The sequence below is a fragment of the Penicillium digitatum genome, chromosome 4 (assembly GCF_016767815.1).
Source record: "Penicillium digitatum chromosome 4, complete sequence".
Classification (NCBI taxonomy): domain Eukaryota; kingdom Fungi; phylum Ascomycota; class Eurotiomycetes; order Eurotiales; family Aspergillaceae; genus Penicillium; species Penicillium digitatum.
The window spans coordinates 594,085-616,886 of record NC_089387.1 but is presented as its reverse complement, the minus strand read 5'-3'; the positions used below and the strand labels follow the sequence as shown (position 1 = coordinate 616,886).

At 50.6% G+C, this 22,802-nt stretch overlaps 11 protein-coding genes across 11 annotated transcripts; 7 read left to right on the top strand and 4 right to left on the bottom strand.

The window, feature by feature from the left end:
• Positions 1–306: 306 nt before the first annotated feature.
• Pdw03_0206 (Nascent polypeptide-associated complex (NAC) subunit, putative) lies at positions 307–1,483 on the top strand (the record flags this gene model as incomplete). The annotated part of the gene is made up of 5 exons (XM_066099537.1): positions 307–439; positions 653–686; positions 734–899; positions 1,043–1,101; positions 1,162–1,483. 5 exons carry the CDS (start codon positions 307–309, stop codon positions 1,481–1,483), a joined length of 714 nt encoding a protein of 237 aa, XP_065957264.1.
• Positions 1,484–1,851: 368 nt separating this feature from the next.
• Pdw03_0205 (ATP synthase D chain, mitochondrial, putative) lies at positions 1,852–2,588 on the top strand (the record flags this gene model as incomplete). Its single annotated transcript, XM_014681914.1, has 4 exons — positions 1,852–1,860; positions 1,948–2,343; positions 2,403–2,489; positions 2,559–2,588. 4 exons carry the CDS (start codon positions 1,852–1,854, stop codon positions 2,586–2,588), a joined length of 522 nt encoding a protein of 173 aa, XP_014537400.1.
• An 812-nt stretch (positions 2,589–3,400) lies between these two features.
• Positions 3,401–4,453, top strand: Pdw03_0204 (ATPase, F0 complex, subunit D, mitochondrial; the record flags this gene model as incomplete). Its single annotated transcript, XM_014681913.1, has 1 exon — positions 3,401–4,453. One exon carries the CDS (start codon positions 3,401–3,403, stop codon positions 4,451–4,453), a length of 1,053 nt encoding a protein of 350 aa, XP_014537399.1.
• Positions 4,454–5,923: 1,470 nt separating this feature from the next.
• Pdw03_0203 (oxidoreductase (Msc7), putative) lies at positions 5,924–7,504 on the top strand (the record flags this gene model as incomplete). The annotated part of the gene is made up of 3 exons (XM_014681912.2): positions 5,924–5,967; positions 6,036–6,084; positions 6,146–7,504. The coding sequence occupies 3 exons, from the start codon at positions 5,924–5,926 to the stop codon at positions 7,502–7,504; spliced, it is 1,452 nt and encodes a 483-aa protein (XP_014537398.2).
• Positions 7,505–7,730: 226 nt separating this feature from the next.
• Positions 7,731–9,815, bottom strand: Pdw03_0202 (Oxidoreductase (Msc7), putative; the record flags this gene model as incomplete). Its single annotated transcript, XM_066099536.1, has 4 exons — positions 7,731–8,341; positions 8,396–9,177; positions 9,268–9,449; positions 9,540–9,815. The coding sequence occupies 4 exons, from the start codon at positions 9,813–9,815 to the stop codon at positions 7,731–7,733; spliced, it is 1,851 nt and encodes a 616-aa protein (XP_065957263.1).
• A 326-nt stretch (positions 9,816–10,141) lies between these two features.
• Positions 10,142–11,680, bottom strand: Pdw03_0201 (HhH-GPD family base excision DNA repair protein; the record flags this gene model as incomplete). The annotated part of the gene is made up of 1 exon (XM_014681910.1): positions 10,142–11,680. One exon carries the CDS (start codon positions 11,678–11,680, stop codon positions 10,142–10,144), a length of 1,539 nt encoding a protein of 512 aa, XP_014537396.1.
• A 498-nt stretch (positions 11,681–12,178) lies between these two features.
• Positions 12,179–14,380, bottom strand: Pdw03_0200 (Amidophosphoribosyltransferase; the record flags this gene model as incomplete). The annotated part of the gene is made up of 5 exons (XM_014681909.2): positions 12,179–13,383; positions 13,442–13,894; positions 13,957–14,061; positions 14,279–14,290; positions 14,356–14,380. The coding sequence occupies 5 exons, from the start codon at positions 14,378–14,380 to the stop codon at positions 12,179–12,181; spliced, it is 1,800 nt and encodes a 599-aa protein (XP_014537395.2).
• A 614-nt stretch (positions 14,381–14,994) lies between these two features.
• On the top strand, positions 14,995–16,979 carry Pdw03_0199 (C-5 cytosine methyltransferase DmtA; the record flags this gene model as incomplete). The annotated part of the gene is made up of 2 exons (XM_014681908.2): positions 14,995–16,481; positions 16,550–16,979. The coding sequence occupies 2 exons, from the start codon at positions 14,995–14,997 to the stop codon at positions 16,977–16,979; spliced, it is 1,917 nt and encodes a 638-aa protein (XP_014537394.2).
• A 606-nt stretch (positions 16,980–17,585) lies between these two features.
• Positions 17,586–19,368, top strand: Pdw03_0198 (MmgE/PrpD; the record flags this gene model as incomplete). The annotated part of the gene is made up of 3 exons (XM_014681907.2): positions 17,586–17,837; positions 17,900–18,677; positions 18,752–19,368. 3 exons carry the CDS (start codon positions 17,586–17,588, stop codon positions 19,366–19,368), a joined length of 1,647 nt encoding a protein of 548 aa, XP_014537393.2.
• Positions 19,369–19,546: 178 nt separating this feature from the next.
• Pdw03_0197 (Polygalacturonase-2) lies at positions 19,547–20,819 on the bottom strand (the record flags this gene model as incomplete). Its single annotated transcript, XM_014681906.1, has 2 exons — positions 19,547–20,354; positions 20,419–20,819. 2 exons carry the CDS (start codon positions 20,817–20,819, stop codon positions 19,547–19,549), a joined length of 1,209 nt encoding a protein of 402 aa, XP_014537392.1.
• Positions 20,820–21,404: 585 nt separating this feature from the next.
• On the top strand, positions 21,405–22,478 carry Pdw03_0196 (Pectinesterase, catalytic; the record flags this gene model as incomplete). The annotated part of the gene is made up of 3 exons (XM_014681905.1): positions 21,405–21,844; positions 21,897–22,009; positions 22,063–22,478. The coding sequence occupies 3 exons, from the start codon at positions 21,405–21,407 to the stop codon at positions 22,476–22,478; spliced, it is 969 nt and encodes a 322-aa protein (XP_014537391.1).
• Positions 22,479–22,802: the final 324 nt, after the last annotated feature.

The window sequence follows — 22,802 nt, the reverse complement described above, 5'->3', positions numbered from 1 at the left end:
CTGGCAAAATCGCTGTATGCATATCAATGAACAGCAAAAATGATTCAAAATCCTTGATATCCCGGCAAAGGGGCCTTTTATCACTTGGTTTTCCTCCGGCTTTGGACTCATTTTATATCCCCCAATCTACGGGAATATTGAATATCTGGCTCTACAAAAAAAGAATAGAATGAGCAGATGCGTAAATAATGACCTGGAAACTGTATTAACTGTAACGCCTATATACATCTGTATTTGATCTAGATGAGATCTCTAAGTTATTAGCCAATCTAGTTCAGATTTGGTGATGTAGTTCCATATAGGGCAATGTGTGCAGGGCGGGCAGTCTGGGGGTGGGCGCTCGCTAATGATTTTCGGGTTCGGTCTGGCGCACAGCTACGCACCTTCAACTTCAACAAAATCCAACCCCACTCACAACAGCTTGATATCTACCTCTCAGGTATGTATGAGTACTTAATCGGCTGAATTCTCGCCTTTTCAATATCAAATCCCGCCCTTTCCCGAGTGTTGTGCGATTCGTGGGGTGTGGTTGACCAATCCCTCCAATCTCTCCCACTATGCCCGCTCTCTCACCATTCAATCAGCCCTGACACCCCTTGCCGAACGAAATAATCCAACTAATCAACTTTGTTTTTTTTCGGATTCTTCTTAGGCCTCTTTACACCGCAAAAATGGCTGATCCCCGCGTTGAAGAAATCCACGATGACGAAGTCTCCAAGACCGTCGAGGAGAGCTCCTCTGAGTCTGGCTCCGAGGCTGGCGATGAGCCCAACATTCCCGCCGGTGCCTCCGTCGCTATCCACTCCCGTGGTGAGAAGAAGGCTCGCAAGGCCATCGGCAAGCTCGGCTTGAAGCTTGTCCCTGGCATCACCCGTGTCACTCTCCGCCGTCCCAAGAACGTATGTGATCCCGATGCGACCGTCATGAGAATTTCTACCCCGCCAAGTACAATGTGATTGCGACCATAAACTTCAACACTGGCTACCAAGGGGATGAAGTGCTTTGATCTTCGATATGGAGATGCTAATCGTTAGAATTAAAGATTCTCTTCGTTGTTAACCAGCCCGAGGTTTACCGTTCCCCCAACAGCAACTGCTGGATGTATGTGAAACCAAGTTGGAGTTATTCATGTGTGCATCCCGTTTACTGACAAACTTCTAGCATCTTCGGTGAGGCCAAGATTGAGGACCTGAACTCCCAGGCCCAGGCTTCCGCCGCCCAGCAGCTCGCTGCCTCCGAGGCCGCCGGTGACCACGCCGGTCACGACCACGAGGAGATTCTCGGCAAGGCCAAGGCCCCCGAGACCGAGGATAAGAAGGAGGATGAGGAGGATGATGGTGAGGAGGTTGATGAGTCCAACCTTGAGTCCAAGGATATCGAGCTGGTTATGGCACAAGCAAACGTTTCCCGCAAGAAGGCCGTCAAGGCTCTCCGGGAGAACGACAACGATATCGTTAACTCCATCATGGCTCTCAGCATATAATGAGTGACCGTATTTAAGGTTCTCTGAGGAACTTGGGTTATAATTCCGGATGGAAGATATCTGGCATGTTGTCGCCCATAGTGTACACAAATTAGCCCAAAAAACAATTGAACCCATGATTGTGTCAATCAATCACTCTGTAGATTTTATAATGATCAAAATCAAAACCTGACCTAGATTCTTCGTAATAATCAGCATGATCGCTCTATAATTTGCCCTTTCTAGTACAATACGCGGTGGATTTCGGAATCAGTGTCACGTGACTCGAACAATCCAAACCTTCCGGGTCGCTCCTCGTTCGGCATCTCCCTGCACAGTGAACTCCTCCTCTCTTTTCCCCACCCCCAACCTCTATCGTACTCGTCACAATGGCTGCTGTATGTTTTAATCCTGCTCCTCAACATGGCAAACCCCTTGTCAATCGGTCCGGATGACTCCCGCTAACTCCATTCACCCGAAAACAGCGCAGCGCCGCTCTCAAGATCGACTGGGCCAAGGTGACGACCTCCCTCGGCCTCCGCGGCCAGACCGCCATCTCTCTCCAAGCTTTCAAGAAGCGCAACGACGAGGCTCGCCGCAAGGTCCAGGTCCTGTCTGAGCAGCCCCAGACCGTTGACTTCAGCTACTACCGCGGCATCCTGAAGAACCAGGCTATCATCGACGAGCTCGAGAACCACTTCAAGACCTTCAAGCCCGCCACCTACGATGTCAACCGTCAGTTGAAGGCGATTGATGCCTTCGAGTCTCAGGCTGTTAAGAACGCCGAGGCTACCAAGGGCAAGGTTGAGGCCGAGCTGCAAAACCTGCAGAAGACCCTGGAGAACATCGAGACCGCCCGTCCCTTCGAAGATCTCACAGTCGTACGTATCATCTGCAGACCGCGAAGTCGGAATCAATACTTACATGTCTACTTTTTTAGGACGAGGTTGCCGCCGCCCAGCCCGAGATTGACGAGAAGACCGCCTCCCTCGTCTCCAAGGGCAAGTGGATGCCCCCTGGCTACAAGGTATGTTTTAGCTGTCTTTCTAAGAGCAATTCGTCTGTTTTGATACCAATACGTTTTTTTTTTTCGCAGGAGCGCTTCGGCGATCTGTCCGCTGTTTAAGCGTGGACTCTTGTGGCCTCAAACCAGCCTTTTTATTCCTTGCTTCATCACGCTATTTGATCATAACTTTTGGAGCCAAGAAGATGGCCATTCAGCCAGTGTGTGGTCAGATACCTCCGATAGCATGGTGGGGCAGTTGGGATGTGTATAGAAACAATACATTTGTCGTTTCTGCGTTCATTTATGGATTCTACCGTAATCTAGTACGATTTCAACTACATTGTTATTCGAATGGCTAGAATTGGTTGAAACATATATACATGGTAGAAAGTTAGTCAACGTCAGAAATATATGATCAATTTACCTGCAAGCCCCTTTGGACGTGGGGATTGAGCCTGAATATATAGCGAAGTTCTCACATGAAAACGATTTCTTTTTGGAACCCGAAGAAGAACTTCCAATCTATTTAGACGCAGCTGACAATCACGTCACATGCATAAACGCACTTGAGGAGCTTCCAAGATGGCCTTGCCAAGACACGCAACTCATCTCAGTTTACCCACTTTACCTACCCCTCTCCCAGCTATGGGTCGGGCTTTTACCTTTCAACCATCTTCACTGGAGACTGCGCTAGAAGCGCCGTCAAGTGCATATCTCACAAGTCACAAGGAGCTATAGGGACACCACTATGCGAAGTCTGCAGTTGGTAATGTTTGGGCTGCGTTTCCATTGAGATCCGTTTCTACTCTTCCTCCTCCCTGGCCACTTACAGCTACATAATTACCGTGTGATTTACCAGTGAACATCGTCTCACCGCGAGCAAGCCATTAAAGCTCAATAAGAACGCATTGCACCTAGACCCACCGTCGCAAATGGGCCCAGGCCCCTCCGATCCGTTGGCCGACCACCGGTGCTCGCGACTTGAGTCACTGCCCGTGGAAATCCTGCAGTTGATCTTTCTTTACAGCCTTGAGGTGAACTTCCCTCGCGCCTCACCAAGTCTCAGCCAAGCACTGTCTACCCCATTGCTCTATACATGGCTCATTCGGCTTGCATTTAGCAGTCCCAATTCAGGATCGCGAGAGGGCTTCTTTACCCCGGATTTCCTACCCCCGCCTTTGGATTTCTGGGCCTTGTCCTGGAAAGAGCGCCAAAAATTACAGACCGACCTGCTGGCATGTCGGTGGTGCACATTTCCTCTGCTCCGGAAATGCCAGCGTGAGTATGTTGCCCATGCCATCCGACGCAAATGTACCGGCCTGGTCTTCCACCCGGACGACCAAGAAGTGCTGTCAAATCTGGACCCACTATTCGAGAACCTAGAAGCCTGTGACTGGGCCCTACTCGGCCGGCGTGGGAAAGGGGATCTTGTAATCCCCGCACAGCTGGAGGAGACCTCGCGGACCCCGTCATCCCGCACCGTCGACCGCAAAGTGGCCATATGGTTCCATTTTGGCGCTGTTCAGATTCGTAAGCCCTACGAGATATACCACGAGAACGACCTCTTCCGGCTGCCGTGCTCAGGGGTTATTGGACCTGGTCGTATTCCAGACAAGGTCTTGCGTTCGCCCTGGTCAGATGCACAGTTTGAGTTCTTACAGCTGCTCTCTTCGGACTTCTACCTGGACGAGGATGAGGCCAGGCCGGACCGATCTTCCGAAATTACGTATCGTCTTGTTCGAACACGCATGATAGAGCCCTTTCGTCGCTTACTGCGTATATCGTTCCGCGCTGCAAATTGTCGTGTCCCTGTGCGCTGGCCGCTACAGCATTCACATTATTCCCTTGTCCGGCGCTGTGGGAGTGGACCCGGGGATCCGTTTGCAAACGTTATTTTGAATGAGCGTTGGCATGATATGCCCACAGACGCAAAGCAGGAATTGTTGCGATATGTTGAGTCGTCCTCACCAAACGATGGACATTAACATTACTGCCCCATAAACAAGGACTTACACTTACCAATGTATAGTCAACCATACACCTACACCTCAGGCCCATGCCTCAAACGCTTGCCATGTGTCTATGCACACTTCTACAATTTTATGCCCATCATCTTTAGAAGACACTCAACATACGTGGATGCAAAGAATTTCAAATTGTAGAATTCAATTTGCGATTCACAAATAAGAACGGCAGGCATCGCAGGGTATATTCCAACAAGACAGAATGGCAAAAGAAAATCTGCACCGGCATAACAATCATAGAGCCCGTAGCTAGCCATTTCATTTCCATGGCCTCAAAAGGGTTGTGCAGACATGGTAGTTGTTTCTCATCAAACTGCTGATCGACGACCTCGCCGGCGTTTTCCACAGTAGCCGCAGGTCAGGCAGGAGATGATAACATCGATCACTGTGACGACACCGCTGATAATGGCGTGGCAGATGGAACCGATTGCATTAACAATAGCCATGAGGCAGCTACCGATTGCGCGGAAGACGCTTTGGATCTAGAGGCAGGTAAGTTGTAAGTTAGTTGAATTTTCTTGGAGAACAGATGCGCGTTCACATACACAAGAGACGACGGCACCCATCTTGAAGACGAAGAGCTTTCTTGTTGATTTATCTCGGTTTAGGTGTGAGAATCGACTCTGAGCTGGAGGAAGCGTGTGTATGGACGGTTGGATCACTGAAAGGGTGCATGTTGAGGATATTGAGGCAGATGGAGAGGTGGTTTAAATAAAGAGTCGTAGTGAGGATGTCCCAGGCAGAATGTCTCAGGCCGGGACAAACAGTTTTCGTCCAGGTACGTAAGTGGTGTCTAAAAAAGGTGATTGATAGACAAGTTCGTGCAGTGAAGCTTGTCTTACGATGCGTCAGAAATTACAAGTGCAGACGCCAGTGACGTCGTTGGAGTAGCCACGACAAAATTCCAAGGTTTGATGAAAAATGAAAGAGAAAGATTGAAGCTCAGAAGTAGTAGATGTTTAATGGAGCCACTCAGGGTTTCAGGGGTGTTGTCCAATAGATCATTCCGTCATCTCGACACACTGACATTCCTTGATTTCAGGTTTGTTCAAAAGTAATATGAACTTCAACTTTACCCATATTGAACCCTTTTTGAAAGATCTTGATGATATTCTTGTGGCTCTGCAATGACTCTCTTGCAGATAGTCCTTGACGTCATTTGATAACAGGCTTAACCCAATTAGATATCATGTGACCTGAATGCCCTCCAATGCCAAGCCCTAACGCCAAGCCACTGCCTGTCGGGCTCTTTTCCGCCAATCAGACAAGGGTAGGGCTCGGACTTGGCCTGCAACGTTCCAAGGTTGTATACTATTTGAGGTTGATAGTGGTGCAAAGCACATACTACAACACCGAATGGCCATTATACCATCATACCAGATTCACCCTCACAGATCCAGGTACCCCAGATAGTGAAGGTTCGATTGCTCCATGAGCCCCCCAAAAGGCGAAGATGAATTCGTGACGCGGCCAAAGTTTGCTCCGCCTGAGCCCGCAAGCAGCATCCATCCTTCCGCGATCCCCAAATCGAAGCGCCGACCAGGTCGCACCTTCAAGAAACCGATTCGAAGCAGCTTAGCTCGATCCTCTCGGTACTCTCGGTCCTCTCGGTCAAGGTCGAGCCCTTACGAACGTCCTTCTAATTCGCCCAAGCCTAGAATCTCGCGCCCGCATACTCCCCGCCGGATGTTGTCCCTCCTCGAGGCTCTCCCGGTCGAGATCATCGAGCAGATCTTCCTGCACTCACTCAATTTAAACTTCCCCCGAGCTTCGCCATTCCTATGCCGCGCCCTCTCCGGCGAACACATCTACCGCGCTCTCATACTCCTTGCGTTTTGGAACGATGCACTCGACAACCCCCGTAGCAAGGCCATCGACCGCATGATGGTCCCGCTCGAATATGTCCCTCTCAAACTGGAAGAACGTGCCCGATTACAGGAAGACATTTTCAAGTGCAGGTGGTGTACCGCGGATCGCGTGCGTGAACAGATCCCGACAATGCAGATCCTGACTATCTACCGTCGCTGGATCGACGCCGGTATCGTGACGGAGAAAGACGAGCAGATTGCTTTTGAAAAACTACTAGCACGCAAGGATGACAGCGTCCGCATCTTCCACGGCAAGGGCGGGCCAATGAAGGAATTTGCTAGCATGCCCCCAGAGTTCTTCCGGATGGCCCCGAACGCGATGAAAGGCATTCACGAATACAAGCTCCACATCTTGCCAATGGTCACCACAGAGTTCCAATGTGTGGATGTGGGATTGACTGTCAATCTCCCTGCACTGGACCTGTGCAAATTCCCATCCCATCTCCTCCGAGGCCGCAGAAATGGTTTCCTTCCAGAAGACGTTGCTTTCCTGGAAATGCTGCGCATAACCTCGTGCAATTGGACCCCTGAAAAGAGCTCCTTGTCACTATCGACCTTGACAAAAATCGACCGCAAAGCTCTGAACGAAGGAATCCAGAATGCTATCCGTCACCAGAACTTCAACGCTATGCTCTCCCTCCTCAAGATAGACGAGTTCCTCTTCCGCTATAAAGCAGAGAACCAAGGCCGCAGCGTCTACTATACGATCCCATCCGAGCACTTCCTCGCTGTTACCCGCATCGGCCGCAACAACCCACATCTAAACTTGGCTTTCTTCGAGGCTCTCCTACGTGCTAGTGCGGAATCTTTGCCTAGCTGGTCGTCTGAGATCACGAAGTGGACTGTCGACAATATGGAACTCGCGAAGAAGAATCCGAGTACGTACAACCAGATTAATGGCAAGTTTGCGCGCTGGTTGTCGAATTTCCTGCTGCGTCTCCCTGCGCAGGTTGCGTATGCCCATGATTTCCCGACTGGCCAGCTGTTCTGTAATGGCCAGTTGGATGTCATGGATCTCGAGGGTTGCCGCTTTGTCGATGAGGTTCTTGATCCCTTACGTGAACCAATGGGAAATTGGATGACAGAAAGTTCATTCCGGACTGAGGATCATTGGCTGAAGAAATCCAGTCCTCTTCCTCCATGAGATTGTTGCGAGTAGTCTTATCATGCCTTTGTTGTTAGCGCTATACCCGGATTTAGATTTCATGACATGTACCATAGAGTCCCCCATAAGGATCATAAAGAATCAATTATTATGAATTGAATCTTCCCACAGCCAGAGGCAACACCCATAGCAAGATGGACTATGTATAGTACAAAATATCGACATTAAACATGAATTCGAACCGATTTTCGGAAGAGCAAACCCATCATAGATTTCTCAACAACCGCAGAATACCAGCAAGACGCCCATCCAGCGTCAACTGATATCCCGTCTCAACGATGCCCTTACACATCTCCCAAGCTGCAACACCACCCTTAGCGTCCGCCGCGTTGTCTCGATTCTGAATAGGATAGTCCACACGCGGCGGGATGCCAGTACCAATCAAAGTAGGGAACCGATCAGCGCAAACAGCCTTGAGATTGCACAGACCGCGCAGTCCCTCCTCACCCGCGAACCGGCCATATCCAGATCCGCGAACACCGCCGAACGGCAGCTGCACAGCGTAAAAGGCACCGAAGTCGTTGATCGCTACCATCCCGGCGGAGATTTTCGACACGCAAGCTTGCACGTCCGCTTGTCGGTGCCCGAAGACGCTGGCGCCTAGTGCGTAGGGAGTTGAGTTTGAGATAGCGATTGCGTCGGATACGGACTCGGCACGCATCATGAGGAACACGGGGGCGAAGAGCTCTGTCTGCGCGATACGCATGTCGCGTGTCACGTCAACTAGCAGGGTTGGTGTAAAGTAGTGGCCGTGTTGGTGGACTGGGTGTTTATGTTCGGTGCCGCCGGCAAGGAGACGTGCGCCTTGTTGCACCGCTTCGTTGATTAGTGTCTCAAGATTGGCAAAGGAGACAGGTGAGATCATCGCACCAACGTCTGGGGTTGCGGTATCGAGCAGGACAGAGCCGAGGTGTAGATTTTGAATGCGTGGGGTTACAATTTCGATGAGGCGTTCATATGCGCTGGGAAGAGCGATAATACGCTCGATACCGATGCAGTTCTGGCCAGAAGATTGGAAGACGCCGCGCATGAGGAGAGACGCGATGGAAGAGAGGTTTCGGAGAGTGCGGGAGTCGTCCAAGATCACAGCTGGGTCTTTGCCCCCCAGCTCGACACATACGGGGATTAGTGACTTTGCTGCTGATGTGCAGACATGGTGGGCAACAGGTCGTGATCCGATGAAGGTTAGATGCGCAATATCAGGGTGCGATGTGAATGCATCGGCAACATTGGGTAGACAGACTAGCGTCTGGACCAGATCGCGTGAGTGGCCACAGCTAGAGAGCGCACCACGCACCATATCGAGGAAGTAGATCGCAGACCATGCGGTCTGCTCGGACGGTTTGACAACAACTGCGTTACCGGTAAAAAGCGCGCTGATGATCGGACCGATGAAGTTGTGTAACGGGTAGTTCCAGGACACACAGGCACCCACTACGCCTAGGGGTTCGTACGTGACTGTGTTTTTCTTGTACATCATCAGGAAGTTGGTCGGCCTCTGCTCTGGTAGCAGTGCCTTCTCGCCATGGTCGATTGTCCACTTGAGCTTCTCCACCGTCACAAGGATCTCGCCGAATGAGCCGTCAACTTTTGTTTTACCCGAATCGAGACAGCATGCGGTAACGAGGTCTTCTTGGTGGTCTAGGACATATCTGTGAGATGTTAGTGGACAAGCTTTATGGGGCGCCGTAGGCAAGGCGCAATGGTTTCATAGGACGGAGCAAATATTCCAATCCACATACTTCAACAGTGTCCGGAGAACTTTTCTGCGCTCCGCAAACGTAGTCTTTGCCCACTCCGGCTGAGCAGCTTTCGCAACCCGAACGACCTCGTTGATATCTTCGACGGTGGCGGGCTTGATTCCATCACCGAGCACCCTCCCATCAGCAGGACAGTAGCTCATAATCAGTTGATGGCTCCATTTCTGCGCAGTTAAATAGCAGTTAGCTCAAGCATAAGGGAGCGAACACGCATTGAAAGGATCCTGAGCCAAAGACTAGGCTTGTTGACTCACTCCGCGAGCTTGATCCTGCAACACCAGTTTCGGCTGGCCCTGAACCTCATCCCATGCCTTGATCGATCCGTTCTTGCGCACTTCGAATGGGATGGGAACATTGAAAACGACCGCTGCCTCTCTCCAGCTCTGAAGGTAGAGGTACCCCACGTATACGGCGACAAAGGAGGTCAACGCGACTCCGATGTGCGGGGCGTACTCTACCGAACCGGGAGGCGCGTAGGCCTCTAGAAGAATACGCAGCGAGCCTGGAATGTGGGAGACCAGACAACCCATGGCGGGAATGGTGCAATTGGACAACTGGAAAGTGTAGTTGGGAGAGTACAGGGAGTTCGTGGTGACTTGGGTTTGCGATAAGACGATAAGTGTCCACACGGCGCCGGGGCTACCTACAACTACAAGATAGACTGGCGATCATCTAGGAAACATCGCGAATCCTGGTTAAGGAAATTGATGTTTGTGTTTAGCAATAAGAGCATGAGCAACACGGCAAATATTTCTTAATACAGAGTACAAATATTGGGTAAAAAGTCAATGCGATCAATCCTCGTTTCGTAAAGATTCCACCTTCGGTTCACATAATTTCGTTGTCATTAATACGTTCACTCGTCACTCGTTTCATCAGAAATCGAACCCTCGCTTTCCTCAGTCTCCTCTTCGGAGTCATTGTTCATTCTCTTACGCTTACCAACTGCTCTCTTAGCAGCTGACTTCTTCTTGATATCCATAGTCCGGCCGCTGCATTTGCGCTTCCCGTCGCGAGCTAAAAGATGATCAATGACACAGCCGTCCTCCCATCCAGCACTAGACTCGCCGGTAGCAGCTCGGCACCGGGGGCAGGTCTTTCCATGCCGGATGAAGAGCTGGTGGAGCGAGTACTTCAAGTAGTCCGGGACGCGCACTTCTAGGTGACTGAAGGCAGTGACTTCGTTTGCATGGGCAGGAATCCATCCGAGCCAGCGGCAGAGCCTGAAGATATGCGTGTCGACGGCGAAACAAGGCCGCTGGAGGCAGAACAGGATCACGCAGGCGGCTGTCTTAGGCCCGATTCCGGGGTACTTGATCAGATTGGTCATGGCTTCTTCAGTGCTGAGATTGTGGAGGTGGTTGAGGGAGAGGAAGTTCTGATCTGCGCAGGCAATCTCGTATTGCTTATCCGTTTCTGCCTTTTCGGGGACCAGCTTGGACAATGAGTCTATCTTGGACTCAGAATCTAGCAATGTAGCTCGGCGTGCCTGGTTGTCCTCGTGGACTATGTCAAGAATCGCCTTGAGGTTCTTGCTTTTGACGTCGGCCAAACCACCACTTTTGATCGCTTCAAACACGTCTTTCACAGTGGCTTGTCGTACGGCATCCCAATTGACACTTCCCTTGCCAATGCCTTCTGAAAGAATGCCGAATCGTTGCACAAGCCCGCCAAAGGCCTTGGCAGCATTGTTGCCTGTGGTAGCACCGCTGAGAAGAGTGCGGATTAAAGCATCCAGAACGGATGGGACCTCACCACACCCGGTGACTGACAGGGAGGGCTCAGGTATGGTTTCTGGAGCATTACATACGCCATGAATGCTGGACAACAACTGATTGACATCTTCACACTCCCCAGCAGTTGGTCGAGCCAGTTCCGGGAAAGGTGAGATACCAGGCGTCAAGCCATAGGTATTTTTTTTTGGCTTGCGGCCGATTGGGGTAGTTTGAATCTTGGAATCTTTCTTCAACTTCGTCGGTGCTTTGTTCACAGTGTCTTCAAGTTCTATAGCCAGATTAAAAACCGGATTTTCCCTTACAGTTTGGTTTTCCTTGTCAGATCCAGCAATTGAGGCTGTGGGCCCTATTGCTTTAGACAATGGTGTCGGGACAGGTCCTAGGTTGTGAGGGAGTTCATCAAACATGCCTGGGGGCAACACTGGCTTCTCTTGCTTAATTGTTGGATTTGAATCTTTGGAGGATTTCGACTCAGTGGTTGGCTCGGTTTTGGATGTATACTGAGTATTGGGGTCATTGAAATTGCCAGTGGGATTGAGACGTTTCCGTTTGTTCACTTTAGTGGTGTTTTGTGCCCGAGCGATAGAAGGGCTGTTCTCTTCTCCTTCAAACAATGTAGCGGCAGCTCGTGTTGCAGAGCGAGTGATGCGGCGTTCCATAATAGAGAAAGTCAGGCCAGACGGCCTCCAACATACATCAATTTCGTTTGCACAGGCAGCCACGTGTACAAGAACCGAGAACAGATAACCGTTATATCAAGGTGCATCAATTGATCTTAACCATTGACGGAGGATTCAAGTTTAAAAAATTAAACCTGTTCAACGCAGATGATCGCATTGTGGGTCTGCCGATGATGCTACTGGCCAATGACATAGACACGTGACCTGCCTCTTTGGCACAATGGCCAAAATGAAAAACAGCATAACTTCAACAGCATAGGAATGTTGCATTAAATTTAGCTTCATCCAGAGTTATTGACAAGTGTATCTAGAGACACCGGAAGTTGGCATTTTCAAATCATTTCCACATCATGTAGCGGCAAATCAGCCACTCGGCATATATGCTCCCTCAAACAAACGCCCAGACACCCAATGCAAAATACCAAAATGGCGGAGAGAAAAAAATTTAAAAAAAAGGAAAAATCAGATGTCTCGTTATCATGCCTCATGGTCAGCCTGGTTGTGGATGCTAATGTCCATGCGGTCGGAGACCTTCGGGTTATGTTGCTCTTCAGTGTGGCTAGCCTGCTTGGCAGCACCAATCGCCGAAGATTCGTTATCAATGGCAGGGATGATCTTGCCGTTTGTGTCCATAGTGACTCCGTGGGCAGCGATCTGGAAGTCGGTCATGTTGGCAAAGCCATTGGTGACAGCCTCCTTTGCCTTGTTAATAGCCTTGACCTTGCGGCCTTCGCCACGGACGGACTCCAAATGTTCGAAGTAACCGGATGAAACGGGAGTAATGTAGCTACCACAGAAGACACCGACCTCGAAGTTTGTAGGCTCTTCCTGGCCATTCTCACGAGCAACCTCAGCACAGGCGTCCTTGAGATCAGATAGAGTTTGGAAGACAACCGCCTCCGCGCCAATGTGCTTGGCGATGGCCTCCGAGTTCCGATTGTGCGCAACCAGCTCTTGAGGAGAGGCAAGATCGATACCGTAGATGTGAGCATGCGTGATCTCCGGTGCACAACTGGCAAGGTAGACCTTCTTGGCACCAGCTTCCCGGGCCATGTTGACGATTTCGCGACTTGTTGTGCCACGCACAATACTGTCATCGACCAGCAGGACGTTGCGGTCCTTGAACTCAGCCTTCATGGCATTGAGCTTGCGGCGGACGCCTCGTTGCCGTGTCTTTTGCTCCGGCATGATGAAAGTACGGAAGACGTAACGGTTCTTAACGAAACCGTGGCAGTAAGGTTTATTCAGGTATAGTGCGACATTGGACGCAGAAGTAGTAGCCGTTTCAGGAATTGGAATGACCACGTCAATGTCTTTGACAACCTCAGGACCCAGGACATCAAGAATCCGTGCACCGAGACGGTCACCCATGCGTTGCCGGCTACGGTAAACACTGATGCCATCCATGATGGAGTCAGGGCGAGCGAAGTAGACATACTCGAAAATATCCGGGGCATAGGCCTTCTTGGGAGCCACCTGGCGGAAGACCGGCTCACCACCCTTGGCAATGATAACCGCCTCGCCTGGCTGAATGTCACGGTGGTTGGTGAACCCCAGCTGGTCCAGAGCTACTGACTCAGAGGACATCATGTAGTCCATTCCAGGTCCATCAGCGGACTGACGAGAGCCCAAAATGAGAGGACGGATGCCGTATGAGTCACGGAAACCCAATATACCGAAGCCTGGATCGCGAGTTAGCACCATAAGACTGGAGCATACCACGGATAATTGGTAACTTACCAGCAAGCATAGCAGTGCAAGCCCATCCACCCTCGCAACGCTTGTACATGCGAGTCAAGCTGGCAAAGAGGTCCTCGTGGTTGACACGGGCCTTCTTGGTCTCGCTTAACTCATCAGCAAAGACGTTGAGCATCAGCTCGCTGTCACTGTCGGTATTGATATGACGGTGGGCCTCAAGGTCGAGGTGCTTCTTGAGGTCTCCGGCATTGATCAAGTTACCATTGTGCGCAAAGCAGATACCGTAGGGGCTGTTCACGTAGAACGGCTGGGCCTCGGCGTTGGCACTGGATCCCGCGGTCGGATACCGCAGATGGCCAATACCCATAGAGCCGGGGAGGTTGGCTACCTTAGCACCTTCCTGAAAGACCTTGGCAGCCATGCCGTTGGCCTTGAGTTGGTAGATCCGACCACCGGACGCGCATGTTGCAATACCGGCTGCATCCTGACCACGATCTATGGTACCAAAACCTTTTAGTCTCACGGTCGCAGGTGTATAAATTCTGGCCGGAACTCACGTTGGAGAAGGTAAAGGGCCTCGTGGAGATCCACAGCGGCCGCAGATGAGGGGTTCGCCTGGATCAGCGCAATGATACCACACATCCTGATGGAGGGTAGGGTTTCTGGGAAGGACGAAGACAATTAGTGCCAGTGTTCATCCATTGCATTCACAGTGTTTAGCAAGATTGCAGTGTCTCAAATCAGTTCAGGTGTTTCTCCGCAACAATTGTTTAGGAAGTCTAACATCTATAAAAAAAACCATAATTCATCACAAGAGACAGGGAGGGGAAAATTTTTATCAAAGCTGAAAGCTGAAAATGATAGAACCATGCAACTTACCAAACCGGATCACTTAAAAAAAGGAGTGAAGTTTAGAGAATGGTCATCACTAGAAATGAACACCACCCCAAGAAGACAAAGAGAGGGAGAGAAATATTCCATGGCAGTTATGTTCCTTCGGTCGTTGTGCTGCCCCACAAAATTAAATTTTTTTCATCTCTCATCCGGGCCGACCTGAGCCGACCACGGGGCTATGTCATGAGTAAGCAATGCCCCATATCCCCGGGGCCCATGCCCTACTATCCAGAACGGGACAAGCGTCTATAGAGTTGATCGTTGATATACAACCATGAAGGGATGTACAAACCAGCTCGGAAGAATCACCTTCAATGCGATACCGTGGATACCGTAGCTTTATTCCAGTCTTTGATGCTTCACAGAACTATATGTCATCTCTGCTTTGTTGACCAAATAGAAATACATAGACGAACCCGTATGAATAGCTTCAGTTGACTTGTTATGTAAAGAAGATCCGGCAAAGCATCTTGTCAAAGCCTTCTGCCACTTATCTTTACATTACATCTCTCTGAGCCAAAATTGCGTCTATTGGCGCAAGGCTGGCTTCGAGCCCCCGGCTATAGCAGTAGGAGCATTTCTGAAGGCCATCTGAACCTGAGACTCTGCCAGACCCTAATATCATCCATCGGATTGATATTGAAATTTGTTTAATTCACCCAGTTTTCAAACCTAGATTCGTATCCTCGCACAAACCGAGTATGAAACACTTTTATCAGTCAACCATCACACCAATGGCTGTTGTCAGTGATCGATCCCGTATCTCGGTGTCTCCCTTTGGAGACCCAATTTCAGTCAGCACGGCGGAGTTCCGAGCAGTAACTCATGAGCCAACAATGGCTGACGACGACATCGTCATGTCGGACTCGTCGGCGATCTTCAATGATTCACCCATGCAGGAGGCCAGTCATACCTCCTTCCGCCCCGCCGAGAACTTGCAGTCCGTGATTGACCTGACATGTGACGATGAAAGCGATCAAGCCATGGAGGAATTGACCTCTAACATGGCAAATGTTGCGGCTCCCTCCGCCATCGCCCCCGGCGACGACTCAGCGAGTGACCGGTCTTCCTCCGGCCATTCTTCTTTCGTCAGTAACCAGTCCGTCAGCTGCAGCCCAACGCCACAGACAGCGCAGCAAGGAATAAAAATTGGGGGTATCGTTTTAAAAGCCGGAATATCCTTGGAGCTTGATGATGGCTCTTTCATGCGTGTCGAGGATGTGATTCCTCAGCCTCATGACCTACGGTTTTTCGGCCGGCGTCTTTACCGGACGACTCATCCAGAAGCGAAGACGTATTTGCCAAAACTCAATGATGAGTTGGTCTGGCTCACCCAGAACACAGACCACGTCAGCGTTAAGAAAGTCAGGCGGGTTGTGCCCATTCGATTCACCAACTATCGCACGGACTTCAACCACCTCGCACCGGGAGAAGTCCTGACTTGCCGATTGAAGCTCACCATTCGCCAGAACGGAGTCGTCATCATTCCTGGTAATGCACCTTTGAGTGCAGAGCAGTGTGCAATTGAATGGCTGACATGTGCCGAATCAGACCTAGGACTTGGCAAGCCTGCGAACCAGCTACGTGCCGAATGGAGAGGCCAGACTGTGCCTTTCGGTGAGGCTAGGGCGTCTTCTATGGCTAGAGATCTTGAACGAGAGGGCGTCATTGATCTGACTACTCCTGAACGTGCATACACCTTTGGTGATGCTTACTGTGGTGCTGGTGGTGTGTCTTGCGGGGCCAAGCAGGCCGGCGTGAAGCTCCAATGGGCCGTTGATATCGACAAGCATGCCCTGGAAACCTACCAACTGAACTTTCATGAGGTCGAGGTCGAGCATTCCGACTTTTTCAGTTTTCTGACCAACGATTCGAAATTTTTGAGAGTTGACATTGCACACTGCTCACCCCCTTGTCAAACCTGGTCACCAGCTCATACTGTACCCTGCCCTCGCGATGACGCCAACTCCGCGTGCGTATTTTCGGCTGGCAGTCTGATTCGAGAGTCACGCCCCCGGGTGTTGACTATGGAGGAAACCATGGGGTTGCCGCAGCGATTTCCTGTTATCTTCAACCGAGTTGTACTGGACATGGTTGAATTTGGATATTCTGTTCGCTGGTCAGTGTTGGGGTGTGACGAATATGGTGTGCCTCAGGAGCGGAAGAGGCTACTTCTCATTGCTGCGGGGTAAGTGATGTGAAAGACGAAGCTTTTTTTTTTTTCCCACAATACATCTTTTAACCACGTGCTCATAGACCCGGCGAAGTTCTGCCACATTACGCCCAACCCACCCATGGCGTGCCTGGTCACGGTCTACTTCCTCGAGAGACCATTTCATCCACCATAGACAATATACCTCCTGATGCTGACGATCACAATGTTGAAGGGGCACTGGCTCGGTGGGCTCTGAGCCACCGACCATCGTTTAATCGCCATTCTCTAGCTAGGACCATAACTTGCGGAGGCGGGGAATATAACTACCACCCCTCGGGCACCCGGCCCTATACCAGTCGTGAGATGGCCCTCTTGCAGACATTTCCTCTAGACTTCCAATTTACCGGGAGATTCATGCGCAAGCAAATTGGGAATGCCGTGCCCCCGCTTTTCGCCAAGGCTATTTATGGAGAGATCGTCAAGTCTCTGCGTGAGACTGACACAGAGGAGGCCATGGGAATCCTCCACTGACTCATCAGCGAGGGGGATGGCGAGGGAGATGATGAGAAAAAGCAGATGAATGCGCAGATAACAGGGGGTTGGGGACTGGAGACTGGGGATGGGGGTGCTGATTAGCCGAGGGCCAAGGGGCTGTGAGCTCGGTGTGAGCTCCATCTAAGTACAAAGGCTTTTTGCACCTCAATTGCTCTTTCTTGCATATTCGGACCGAAGTGTATTCCGATTTCGCTACAACTTGCAGCTATTGTCTCTTGCAGTTTTGTTTACATCCGAAATTCGGATTTCCCCTGTTCTAAGGAGCTCAACAGACGGTATCGTAGCTGTACATTCGACTTTTGGAGAACGTACGAGTACAATTTGGACTTGCCGACCTATACTAATCCTATGAACATAGGCGGTGTTCATGGGTGGAGTGAAGTGATACCCGACTGTAACCGACCCTCGCCAGGATGAAGTCAGCTTGGAACTCTTCCCCGGTCATTTTCTCCCTTTCTGCCCCAACAATTGTCCTTTCGTCCATTGGTTTTCAAATAAATTACTACCTTCCCCTCTCTTTCTCTCAATTGTGTCAATTGTTGGGTGCTCGTTTTCGATCAAATTACCAACTCTTCTTTCACAATGTCCCTGCCAGCAGTGAGACGCCTGACCCACACGTCTCCCCGCACTTTGGCCCGCATCTCCAGAATTCCCACTTTGGCTTCTTCCTTCTCCATTACTCCTCGTATATCTGTTCCTCGAACTCCCCGTTTCTCTACAATGGCCGCTCGTCAATCTAATGCCCCGGCGGTTCATACCGAAAAATCCTATGATCCTGAAATTCAGGATATGGCTAGTTACATCCATGACTATAAAGTGGATTCCGACTTGGCAGTAAGTTGGCCCCAGCTCGGTAAGATGGAGCACCGGCTAACTCTAAAATTTGATGTTCGCAGTTTGACACTGCCCGTCTGGTGTTCCTAGACACCCTTGGCTGTGGATTGGAGGCTTTGAAGTTCAAGGAGTGCGCGAAGCTCCTTGGTCCCGTTGTGGACGGTACTGTGGTCCCCAATGGTACCCGTGTGCCCGGTACACCTTACCAGCTGGATCCCGTCAATGGCGCTTTCAACATCGGTGCTATGATCCGCTGGCTCGACTACAATGACTGCTGGCTCGCTGCCGAGTGGGGTCACCCCTCGGACAACCTAGGTGGTATCTTGGCTGTGGCCGACTGGATCTCGCGCACCAACCGCGCCGGTGGAAACCTTGGTAACGGCAAAATTCTGAAGATCCATGATGTTTTGGAGGCCATGATCAAGGCTCACGAGATCCAGGGTGTCCTGGCTCTGGAGAACTCCTACAACAAGGTCGGCCTCGACCACGTTGTTCTCGTCAAGGTCGCGACCGCCGCTGTCGTCTCCAAGCTGCTGGGTCTTACTGAGAGGCAGACCGCCGATGCTATCACCCAGGCTTGGGTGGACGGCCAGTCTCTTCGTACCTACCGCCACTCGCCTAACACCATGTCGCGTAAGTCGTGGGCTGCTGGTGACGCCTGCCAGCGCGCTGTCAACCTGGTGCTCAAGGTCCAGAAGGGTGAGGGTGGTCTCCGCACCGTTCTATCTGCTCCTACCTGGGGCTTCTACGATGTCCTGTTCAAGGGCAAGAAGTTCCAGTTCCAGCGCCCCTACGGCAGTTACGTCATGGAGAACGTTCTGTTCAAGGTTTCCTATCCTGGTGAGTGCAAGAAGCTTTTGCCAAAAACTACACTGTATGGGGGGTTGACAACAGCTAACTCCTGTTTTGAACAGCCGAGTTCCACTCGCAGACTGCCATTGAGGCCGCTGAAAAGGTCAATGCCAAGCTTGAGGCTATGGGCAAGAGTGCCAAGGATATTAAGGAGATCACTAACCGCACACACGAGGCGTGCATCCGCATCATCGACAAGCAGTTCAAGGAGATGGACAACTTTGCCGACCGCGACCACTGTGTTCAGTATATGGTTGCCACTATGCTCGTTTTCGGCCGCCTGACTGCTAGCGACTACGCTGACGGCTCTGAGGCCGCCACCTCCCCTCTGTTGGAGGAGCTCCGCAAGAAGATCCGCTGTGTCGAGGACACCAAGTTCACTACCGACTACCACGACCCCAGCAAGCGCACCATCCCCAATGCACTGACTGTCACCCTTAACGATGGCACTGTCCTCGAAGAGGTCGTTGTCGAGGCTCCTCTGGGCCACCGTCTCCGCCGTGAGGAGGCCAAGCCTGAGATTCTGGCCAAGTACAAGCGTCACCTAGAGGCGCACTTTGACCAGGCTCGCGTTGATGAGCTGCTGGAGTTGGGCTGGAACCGCTCTCAGCTGGAAAACCATGATGTCGACAAATATGTCGACCTCTACGTAAAGGATAAGACGATTGCTTCCTCGTAAACATGAACGAACGGGTTTGGGTGTCCTGCTCTAGAATTTGTACTTGCATGACGACAATATATCTATATACCGCAAAATTGCATAGAGCTTTTTTTTTCCGTGTTCAGCATTCTAATTCGCATATCCACATAATTATCCGCATAGAATACACACAACTATACACAGATCTTCTCCACTTTCAGCTCGAGGTACCGGAAGTGCACATTACCCCCAATTTCGACGGGGTATTGGCACACTGCACCTCACTTCCCCCAATGGGTGCCACAACAGTGTAACCATCAACCTCAATATCACAGACCCCACGAGATCCACACAACAGACTGCCTGTAACAGCTTGATACTTTCCACTTGTCTTCCCACTAACATTCCGAAAGACAATGCCTGTCAAATCCGAATCCCCAGGATTCTTCACACAGTTATCTGCATCCTCTCCATAGCAACTCTGGATCTGAATCGCATAGTCACACCCATCGACAATAATATCCGAGAAGGTAATGTTGCTCACTGTCGACTTGGCATGACCGTTACCAGAGGGATACGTCTTGATGCCCACTGCCTTGGTCGACTTACTCATCCTCGCGCCAGATACCTGCACATTCTTCACGAAGTCCTTATTATTCTTGCCCAGCGATCCCACCGACAGTCCATGGCTTCCAATACAGGTAAGGTCCTTGACAATGACGCCATCTGCGCCGGGCTTGAATGCCACGCAGTCATCGTTGTTCGTCACGCTCACGTTGCTGATGGTTACGTCTGTGCTGGCCCCGATGTCAAAGCCGTCTGTATTCTTGGGCTTATTGTCGCTGCTGGAGGTGGCTTCTATGTGCAGATTGAAGAAAATCGCCGTCTTGGTGTTGCCTTGAATGGAATTGAAGACATTGGGGGAGTTCGTTTGGCGGAGGTTGGAGACCTCGATGTCAGAGCCGCCGGTGATGTAGAGCAGGGTTGGGCGACGGTAGCTGCTGTCTTTGGCGAAAAGGTCCCATCTATACATAATATTAATGAACCGAGCCCGGCGAAATCAAAACTCAGAAGGAAAGCAATGCATACGACGCTTGCCCATTTCCGTCAATGACTCCTTGGCCTTCCAGGGACCGGATTTTAAGTCCCTGGATGTTCTTGATGTTGATCATTGCTGTCTGTCCCTTCCAGATCTCTGTCGACGCGCTGAAATTCAAGGTGCCTTCCAGCTGGAAGTCACAGCCCACACATCCCGCAAAATCCAATGGGCTGTTCAAGTTGTAGGTTTTGCCAGCGGGGATGACGATGATGCCTCCCTTTCCGCATTTGGCAATTGCCGATGTGATAGCAGGAACATCGTCAATTGAGGCTGATCCACCTGCTACTGGTGTGCAAGCTGAAGCACGAGCAGGATGATGATGTCTTGTTTTGTCCTGAGCAAGAGATGCGCCGAGGAGCGCAAAGACTGGGAGGACCTTTGTAATCAACATCGTGCCAGAGATTACAGGTACAGCTCTAGCCTGAGAATCGAACTATGTCTCTAGTAGATTGTTGATTTTACACGTTTTCTTGTCTCGATTTCCTGTTCCGATCATGCTCTTGGCTGTTTTTGCACTTGGACGATTTTCGTGAACGAGTCAACAAAACAGCCTGAAACATCCCTATCTTAGTCCCCGGCCTGCCATTCGAGGAATAATTCTTTGAAGGAAGATCTTCATTTTCCATTCGCGGGAGGGTCTAGAATCTCTTTTTGGGTACCCCATGAGTAATCCTCCGATGAGTTTTTGGCATTGATTTTCCCCGATCTACATTAAGAGGATTAAGACAATTTATCTTCGGGGTACTGCGGATGTATTGGGTCAAATATATATTAACCCCCTTAACGAAGGCCAAGAAGATCTTGCCGCTTGTGGGAAGGTTTCGGGGAAATTGTCTCATTTTGTCTCTTACGCAGCTCCCGTGGGCTCACGTGAAGTTTCACCTTGAAAACACCGGTACTAGTGATATCTTTGAAATCAGATGTATTTAAATCAATAGTCTTTGCATATCTGCTTGGTAGAACCATTTCCAACCAAATGCATCCACAAAACCTCCTCGTCGCAGCCCTATCCCTGGGCGCGGCTGTCCTGGCCGCACCCACCGACCTAGCTGCTCGCACAGCTAGAACCAGTGCGCCCGCAGGCTGCCTGACCGTCGGCTCCAATGGGAAGTACTCGACTATTGGCGCTGCCCTGACTGCCCTCGGCACTTCCTCTGCACCGGCTTGTATCTATGTCGCAAGCGGCACCTACAAGGAGCAGCTCGTTGTCAACTATCCCGGTGCTCTGACGATGTATGGCCAGACTACCGATGTGGATACGTACAAGGAGAATACCGTGACGATCACCCACACGATCTCTTCGCCCGTAGCTGGTTCGTTGGATAAGAGTGCAACTGTGAATGTTGTCACCTCTCTGTTCAAGATGCACAACATCAATGTGGCGAACGAGTTCGGAAAGGGTGCACAGGCTGTTGCGTGAGTATCTCTTTCTTGCTATGGGATTGAAATCACTAGCTGACTCCACCAGAATCGTCGCCAATGCCGATAAACTCAGCTTCTACGCATGCCAGTTTGTTGGTTACCAGGATACCGTGTATGCTAAGGCGGGAACACAGTACTATGCCAACTCCAAGATTGAGGGTAAATAAGCTTCTGCCTCCGTCTATCTCACTATCAATTCTAACAGTTCCTAGGAGCCGTGGACTACATCTTCGGTGATGCCTCTGCCTGGTTCAATAACTGCGACATCATCTCCAATGGCCCGGGCGTTGTCACTGCCAGTTCGCGTGAAGTAGCCAGCGACGAGACCTGGTTTGTATTTGAGGACTGCAATGTCAAGGCTGCGTCTCTTGCTGTCGCCGATGGCACGGTATACCTTGGCCGTCCTTGGAGAGTCCTTGCTCGCGTCATCTACCAGAACTCCAACCTGGGCAGTTTGATCAATGCCAAGGGGTGGACCACAATGGCGCAGGGTGCTACACCGGCTTACTATGAGTACAACAACTCTGGTGCTGGATCGAGTACTTCTGCACGCCAGTTCTTGTCTCCTATCTCGGCGCCAGTCACCAAGGAGACCGTTTTGGGAAGTGATTACGCTTCTTGGATTTGATTCGAGTTGGTGAACTACAAACTCAGATCAAGGTCTGGTTTTGTTGAAGTATAATTTAGGGAGACCGTTTAGGGACTGTTTAGATTGGCTCGAGTAATCAGTGAACTGCTCCACTGGAGTCAGTTCAGGATCTTTATAATTTGTTGTAATATATTTTTAGATTGAGCTGACTGTTGCTATTCTCACGGCATGTTACTTGGGTGTACATTCTTATGCACATAACAATATTGCATGTTACTGTCAAGGTTAGATGATGATGATGATGATGATGATGAATTCATTGACCCGATTTAGCTCGCTTTACATACATGCTGCTATGCGGGG